At 56.2% G+C, this 7922-nt stretch overlaps 2 protein-coding genes across 2 annotated transcripts; one reads left to right on the forward strand and one right to left on the reverse strand.

The window, feature by feature from the left end:
- Nucleotides 1-51: 51 nt before the first annotated feature.
- PUNSTDRAFT_129986 (kinase-like protein) lies at nucleotides 52-3720 on the forward strand (the record flags this gene model as incomplete). Its single annotated transcript, XM_007379203.1, has 14 exons — nucleotides 52-389; nucleotides 471-666; nucleotides 1615-1623; nucleotides 1683-1734; nucleotides 1792-1822; nucleotides 1881-2009; nucleotides 2064-2111; nucleotides 2160-2190; nucleotides 2237-2278; nucleotides 2377-2640; nucleotides 2691-2795; nucleotides 2846-3000; nucleotides 3053-3515; nucleotides 3568-3720. The coding sequence occupies 14 exons, from the start codon at nucleotides 52-54 to the stop codon at nucleotides 3718-3720; spliced, it is 2016 nt and encodes a 671-aa protein (XP_007379265.1).
- A 273-nt stretch (nucleotides 3721-3993) lies between these two features.
- On the reverse strand, nucleotides 3994-7396 carry PUNSTDRAFT_140660 (Adaptor protein complex AP-3 delta subunit; the record flags this gene model as incomplete). Its single annotated transcript, XM_007379204.1, has 11 exons — nucleotides 7117-7396; nucleotides 6885-7046; nucleotides 6595-6829; nucleotides 6404-6543; nucleotides 6135-6348; nucleotides 5937-6082; nucleotides 5426-5883; nucleotides 5131-5371; nucleotides 4596-5072; nucleotides 4395-4542; nucleotides 3994-4337 (listed from the first exon to the last, which is right to left on the reverse strand). The coding sequence occupies exons 1-11, from the start codon at nucleotides 7270-7272 to the stop codon at nucleotides 3994-3996; spliced, it is 2721 nt and encodes a 906-aa protein (XP_007379266.1). The 5' UTR covers nucleotides 7273-7396.
- Nucleotides 7397-7922: the final 526 nt, after the last annotated feature.

A 7922-nucleotide genomic window follows, 5' to 3' on the forward strand; every position in this document is an offset into this window, starting at 1 on the left:
AGGGAGCGGATGCGCTGGCGTCGTCGGCCCCGTTCCCTTGTCCTGGTCGCGATGGCCCCGATCGCCGGTGGCTGGTGTCGGCGGGTCGTCCGGGTCGTCCGGGTCGGCGGGCGCGGCGGGGCGGTTGACGGCGGCTGGATGGCGCGAGATGGTCTTGAGCGGGCGGCGGCGAGCGACGGTGGGGGAAAAGCAGCGACACCAGAGGGGCCCCTCTCGGCGGAGATCGAATTGCAGCTCAGCGGCGCTCGTCCCGCCCACGCCCGCCGCTGCTTATCAGATAACTCCCAGCGAGATCTTCTCTGCCCCGCTGTCATGGCCGCTCCCTCCTCCACTGAGGCAGACGCGCTCCGGTCCTTGGGCCCCATGCTCTTCCTCCTCGCCCTCCTCGTGTGACCGTCCTTTCCCTCGCTCTCCTCCGCCTTGTCCGTGCTGACTGACCGTGCGTTGACACGTACTCGTTCCTTCCGCAGCCTGTGCGCCGTCGCCTGGTGCTTCCTCTCGTCCTGCCTCGGCTTCTCCGTACGACGCGCCCTCGCCTCCTGGTGGGAGCACGCCCTCAGCGCCAGCACCACCGCTGGTCGCGGCTCCTACCGCCGCGGCAGGCCCGGTGATCCGCACGATGAGGGCGAGATGTGGGAGATGGACTATCGAGGCGAGCCCGCCACCGTGTTTTCTCATCCGGACAGCGTTTCACGTTCGTTTTTCCCTCTCCCCTCCACAGCGGGACGCATCGGAAGAGTGGGCTGATCGTGAGGCTGGGAAACGTGCCCGTGCGTGGTGTTGTCCGCTCGCTGCCCAGGACCATTCTCACAGCTCTCCTGAATATACCCAGGTCTTCCCTCCACGGCGGAGCTCTGTGCAATCGATCTCATTTATTCTCGACGCGTTGCAAATACTCTAGACCCCCCCTCGTGTCCACGTTACGTTCGTGTCGTACGAGTCATTGGGAGATCCCTCGCCATTGATAGCGTGCTGTGGCTAACGCGCGAGTGCATGTATTTCATCGCCTTTGACTTTTTCGAACCGCATGAAACGCCGCCTGGCATGGCCCCGCTTTCCGACCGCACCCCTTGTCCGCGGATGCCTGACATGCGGCGATAAGACTCGCATTAGCATGTTTACGTGCGCCGTCTCTACCTTGAAGTGTAACCCAACTATGAGGTGCCTGTGCCGATCATGTCCGCCCTTGCAATCCAACGCGACGTCCGCTTGAACGGTCTCGTCTCTCTCCACGTAGGCCACCGCATTCTGACACGTGGCGGCGGTACGTTCTGCCGGACGGTCAAGCGCCCGTGTCGCACGACGTCAGTGATCTAAGCGCCCTACCCGTGGTTAGTCGACTCACGTGCCGTCTCGGCTTGTTCTCCTCATTGCTCTGCCTCGAGCCGTTTCGGTTCTCGAGCCGCACCCGCGCGCGCAGACGCACAACGAATCCGTGACCCAGCGGTCCTCCAGCCTTACCCCCGCTCAACTCGCCCGCCTCGCACGGTTTCGTCGACCCGCACAGCGGAGCGGGGCTCACTCCATTCCAACCAACCTTGCGCGTGCAGCACGCGGTCTCGACCCCACCCCGCGTCCCTCGTGCTTATCTCGTTCCTCTAACATACCGTTTAGGATAAGATGGTGCGTGCTGCGCTTGCAGAGCGGGCGATCATTTCTGATCGGTCGGTGATGCCTTGCAGGATACGCGACAGCAAGATCCGGAAGAGATATACGTCAAGCAAGACCGGATCGGTACGTCCCGGCGTGTCACCAGGTGGTCAATCGACTCCTGACATTAATCGCAACCAGGCAAGGGGTCCTTTGGGGAGGTCTACAAGGGGTGCGTGATCAACGTCGCGAAACGGAACCCGTTCGAGTCTCATCCCCCCCCCCCGCAGCTACGACAAACGAACACAGAAGACGGTGGCCATTAAAATTATAGATCTCGAGAGCGCGGAAGATGAAATTGAGGACATACAACAAGAGATCCAGATACTTTCGCAGTTGGACTCTCCCTACGTGACCAAGTACGCGGTGGTTTGCGCAGCTCCATTCCGACCGTTGACCATGTTTCACATTAGGTATCATGGTTCATTTCTCAAGGGTTCTCATTTGTGGATCGTTATGGAGTGAGGTTCTCTTCACCTTGCTCATTGTTCACCGCTGACGGCTTGTAGGTATTGTTCCGGCGGCTCTTGCTCAGACTTGGTGCGTCATCTAGTCGCCTCGCGTCACGCCGCTTACGGGTTTGTAGATGAAACCCGGCGTATTCCGAGAAGAATACATCGCTATCATCGTGCGCGAGCTATTGCGAGGTCTCGAATATCTCCATAGCGAAGGGAAGCTGCATCGCGATATTAAAGGCGAGTTGGCATCGTTCTGAGCTATAAATAGCACGTCTCATCCGGCGACGTAGCCGCCAATATCCTCCTCACCGCGAACGGAGATGTCAAACTCGCCGACTTCGGAGTGTCTGGTCAACTCTCGGGCACGCTGTCTGCGAAGAAGAACACCTTCGTTGGCACGCCGTACTGGATGTCCCCAGAGGTCATCAAACAGAGCGGGTACGATCACAAGGCGGACATATGGAGTCTCGGCATCACTGCCATCGAGCTTGCCAAGGGCGAACCCCCATACGCCGAGTTGCATCCGATGAAGGTTCGCGCTGAGATCCATGGTCATGAGTGCCTTGCTGACGTCGCTCGCAGGTCTTGTTCCTTATTCCGAAGAATGTGCCGCCGACTTTGGACGGTAACTTCTCCAAGCCGTTCCGAGAGTTCGTCTCGTACTGCCTACAGCGTGATCCTCGTGACGTCCGTCTTCTTTCCTCCTGTCGTCGTGCCAAAGCTCATCGAAATCCCAGCGTCCGTCGGCGCGAGACCTGCTGAAACACAAGTTTGTCCGAATGGCGAAGAAGACAAACTACCTGACCGAACTCATCGAACGTCACGAGCGTTGGAAGGCAGAAGGAGGGGACAGGCACGAAGACGATGGCCGAGAAGGCCACCACGACGACGCGTACGTCTTCCGCCTTGTCGCCTCTGTTCCTGAGACTCATGCATCTGCACAGACCCACCGACCTCGATCCCGAGGACATGTGGGACTTTGGCACGGTCCGCCATACGGCCACCATAGGACGTGCCGCCGCCCCTCCGCTTTCCCCCGCGAACGGCACTGGGGCGGCAAGAGGGCCGTCGACGAGCGGGGTGGTAGGCAATGGTGGGCATCGTGCTTATGGCTCGGGGTCTTCCGGAGACTCTGAAGGCTCGGAGCGGGCTTCGTCGATCACGGTAAAACCTACCGAATTGCCCCCGCTCCCACCGTCGCCAGCGCCGCACCACGACCAATCAACGGTGCGGCGGGGATTGGCACCAGCGAACGCGGAACGAGAGCCGTCCGACGAGTATGATGACTACGACGACGACTACGATACCTACCATGGACGTGTGCCGGTGCAAACCCATGGAGTAGTTGACGAGCTATTGCCCGAATCTACCATGCTGGACTCGGTCGTGTTGCCCGCCATTGCTTCGGTAGGCGAATCGTCTATGGCATGGAACCCCAGCGTTGACTCGCCATTCACAGCTCTTCCCCCGCGTCCAGACTCAGGAAGCTCGAATAGCGCTAAGCGCTCTGCAACGAGCCTTCACCGAGGCGGAGCGCATCATACCCGGGGTAACGCTCGAGCTCGTGAACGAGATCGTCGATTCCGTTGAGCACGTCGACGACGTCCAATGATCGGACAACAGCTCTCGCACCCCAATTCACTTCTTGGCCCCAGGGTGTCTCGTCTTTTTTCCCCTCCTTGTTATCTCGGACACACATCGTACAAGCTTTCGTCCACGCTCATCCTTCATGCAGCCCGCTTCCTCAATCGCAATGCATGTATCTCCAGTAGTATTACGCTAAGTCCTACTCCGCCCATCCAGACTTGCCCGTTTGTATACCAGGCACAGTGAAGCAATGTAATAGTCAATAGTCAGATCCCCCAAGCCGGAATCGTTGAAACTATCACTTGATACTTGATGGCGTGCTGTCGCCGTCCGCGCCCTCCTTCACCGCGGCCTTCTGCCTCTTCTTTCCGGTCGAACTCTTCTTCTTTGCCCGGGTTACCTTGATGGCTTCGGGTGCTGGCGTGCGCGGCACGTCAATGTCGCCGGCCACGACATACTCCTGGAACGCCGAAGGCGTTGGTGGGAAAGCAGATTCGTTCGTCAACGGTGTCGTCGATCTCGGCGTTGATGACCGAGGAGTGGCGCCAGCAGGCATCTCTCCATGCCTATCGACCACGAACGACCCAGGGTTAGATCGCAGTGCCGCGCTTCGTAACGCCGGCAGTCGGTTATCCTGCGCTGCTATTGTATAATGTCATTCAGCCTGGTGCGAGGGGAAAACCACTCGCCGAGACCTACGTGGCAACAAAACTGGCAGATCATCCAAGCGGACGACTGGAATTGAATCCACGTCGACGCCATCGGCTTGAGCTTTGGATGTTGAGGGTCGACCATCCATGATATAGTACGGATCATCCCTCAGGCGCTCCAGACGCTCTGCCTTCTTCTGTCAGGACGAACGTTAGTATCGCGAACACACAGCGAGTGCAATGTACATACCCGCTCCATCTCAGCCTGCTCGTCTGCTGTTAACACCTCCGGTTCTGCCGGCGTCAGCACATCACCGTGTGCATCAATCCGACGCTTCTTCTTCACAGATCTAGTGCTCGTCCCTTCTCGTTCCTTTCCCTTGCCTTTGCTCTTCTTCACTTTCTTGACCTTGGTACCGATCTCCGCCTCGTCTTCGCCCTGAGCGTCGTGTTCTTCCTTTCTCGGCGGAGGGACAAACCAAGCGTCTAGGTCTAGACCACCGGGTACGGGTACGCTGGCCTGCGCTTCGGGAGCGACAGGGTTGAGTTCGTAGGACGAGAACAGCGGTCCGATGAGCATGAGACTCTTGGGGAAGCGAGGTTCGCCGCTAGTCGCATCGTCTGCAGATATGCTGGGCTCCGGGGCACCGAACCCTTCCTGCGGGCGTATGCGATAGCTGGCCAGGTCAGCCCGAACAAACGCAAGGAGTTGATATATATTTGCTGCCTGTGGCAGGGAGCCGATAAGTGAAGAGACAGATCAACTGTGATTATTCGAGACATACTCTTTCTTGCACTTCTACGTCGGGGCTACTCACAAACTCTTCGATCCCGGAGATAGTCGAGTCCACGACGCTCTTGGCGTGAGGCAGGTCGTCGTCCTCCCAGCGTTCTGCAGTATCCGCAGCCCAAAATCCGAAGACCTTCGAGGCATTCTGCAGGTAAACGGCAACTGTCTCCGAAGATAGCTTGCGCAATCCGGGTTGCAGTAAGAAAGGCAGGAGCTTGTGAGCCTCGGACAGCTCGCTGCGAGATTGCAATGTTAGCGGTTTGCTGGCCATCGGTATGTGAACGACGTACCTACAATACTCGCCGCATATCCAAGCAGCAGCCCAGAGCACCTCTGCACAGCTTCCCTCCTCGTCCGCTGTTCTCAGGAATGTATCGTCGCTCAGCAATTTGACCATTAATCCCACAGCAAACGATCTTGCCCCTCGCACGCGGACCGCGATGTCGACGAGTTGGTCGCGGATTTGAGAACCAATATTGACGTTCGCAACATACGCTAGGTCAATCAAAACCGAAAGGTACCATTCGAAATCGGTGACGTTTTCGTACGTTGACTGAGATCCTATAGCAAGTATCCGTTGGACAAGGAGTAATCGATAGGCAGGCGATTTGGTCGGTGACTGGGCGGCCCTCGGTGTCCCGGAAACGTGATGCGCAAGCGACTGCGCCGCCGACGGTATGATTGGATCGGGTTTCAGTAGGTGCGAAAGCAGTTGTTGCACGATGGATTGAAGGTTGGACGAATTAACCTAGTTTAGCACATGAGTACGGGAAGTGGGGCTTGACTATTTCCAAATATTACCATCGCAGACACCAGGTCTAGTGCTCTCATTCGTATCGAAATGTCTTCGTCATCGATGCTGGAGAGAATCAAGTCCTGGTGCTCGGCCACAAGATTAGGATGAGTTGGTACAATCTTGACCATCGCGAGAAGTGCAATATATTTGACTGTTGCTTTTACATTAGAAAGTATGATTTTCGCAGCAGCAGAATAGCGCACGATTTTGATCCGGATCCTGCAGGAATGCGGCGAGTTTCGTCACACATGTTCGAGCCAGGCTGTAGCCGTTGTGCCCATGGAGCATTCCTCCAATGATAGCCGTATGAACGCACTCATAAAGGAGGGAAATCGCAGGGGTGTTGGTGATGAGGTCTGTGATCGGCGGTTGCAATTTCTTCACCAATCGCGGTTCGTGCGGACATAGGGCGCCGAACTATATAGCTCTTCTCAGTCAAAGTCAGCTCGTGCAGTTAAGCTGAGAGCCACACCAGCTTTATTATCTTAATGAGCATCCAGTTGTTGGAGGACGATGTGAGAAGATGGAACAATTGTGGGGCCAGAGGTAGGTAATCAGCCGGGTTTTGTCGCGCGAGCTCGCATAAAACGTTGATGGTCGCCGCGACCACACCTACGTCATGTTTTATCACTCATTATGACGGAAATTATACGGAATACCAACCGGGATCAGGGTCCTCCAGTTTCTCCCGAAGCCTTGTCATACCTTGCTGACGTGCTTCCGGGTATTGCAAGAAGACTTTATATAGTGCAAGGATCGCTCGTTTTCGTATATGCGCCCGCGAGTGGTTCATCATGGAGATAAGGTCATGCGATAAGTCCCTGCCCAAGTCAGGGGTGACGATGTCGGAGAGACCGTTCAGTGCAATGGCAACATCGCCTGGCAGGGAGCTGAGATCCTGATGGTTTGATGTTTCAGGAGTTACATAAACTTTACGTGTGCGCAGATCAAACCTTTTTCAGGAGATTGGTGGTGAGCATGAGCACGTCGGTTTCGGGACCAAAAGACTGTCCAGCTCCCAGATAACCAACGCTCTTGAGGTGTATCTTGGGTGATGACATGACCTCAACGACGTGAAAAGATGCCCAACTCATATCATATCCAAGCATATCTAGCTACGCAAAGCTCGTATATGAGCGAACGCATACGAGGCAGAGCGTGAAGACGACGGCAGACGGAACGCACATATGTAAGCTTCAAGATCGCGCCCGCCTTGAGCTCCATGTCCTTGCTTTTCACCTCCTTCCTGATCTCGTCCATAGCCTGCGCGATGAACTTGGCCTCATCCTTCTTATTAGCGCGTAAGCCGCGGATGAGATCTTGAAGCGTACGCTCCCACATCCCGCTCTTCCCGTGGGCTTCAGAACGAGGAGTAACACCGATCGCAGGAAACTAGTAGTGAGTCGTGTACAGTGCAACTCCGAACCGGAACGGACAAGCTGGACAGAGATGCAAGCCGACACCCACATAAGCCGTTGGCCTCTTGCAGAGTCAGACGGAGGACCGATGACGGAAAGTGGCTGTGCTTGGCCTCCTCTCCAGAAATATCGGTGTTGACGGGTACCTCTTCTGAGACCTGATTGCTTGTTCTCACCGTACCTGGGGGACATGTCCATGCCACTATGCGGCTAGAGATGTACGCTTGTCTGTGAGAAATCTTGACGGAAAGCCCGCATCACTCAATATCCTGTTTGAGATCGAAACTTGCATTCGTTGTCCACTGCCGACCTGTTTATTGGAAGCAATGGTGTGCTAAGCACCATGCTTGCTTCGTCTACCGACTCGGCATGAAGGATAGTTACTACTGGAAAGAACCTCCTCTGAAGTACGGTGGGAATCCGAGTCGGATGCGCACCCTGGTGCGATGATACCATAGCAGGCAGGTGCCTTTCCGCTTAGGGTAATGAACTACGCTGCTGACCGCTCCGTCTCGGAACAGCAGCCACGAGCGTTGTAAGTACTTATATGCAGCCCATACAAAGTATCGGCTT

Source organism: Punctularia strigosozonata (assembly GCF_000264995.1).
Source record: "Punctularia strigosozonata HHB-11173 SS5 unplaced genomic scaffold PUNSTscaffold_1, whole genome shotgun sequence".
NCBI classification, from domain to species: domain Eukaryota; kingdom Fungi; phylum Basidiomycota; class Agaricomycetes; order Corticiales; family Punctulariaceae; genus Punctularia; species Punctularia strigosozonata.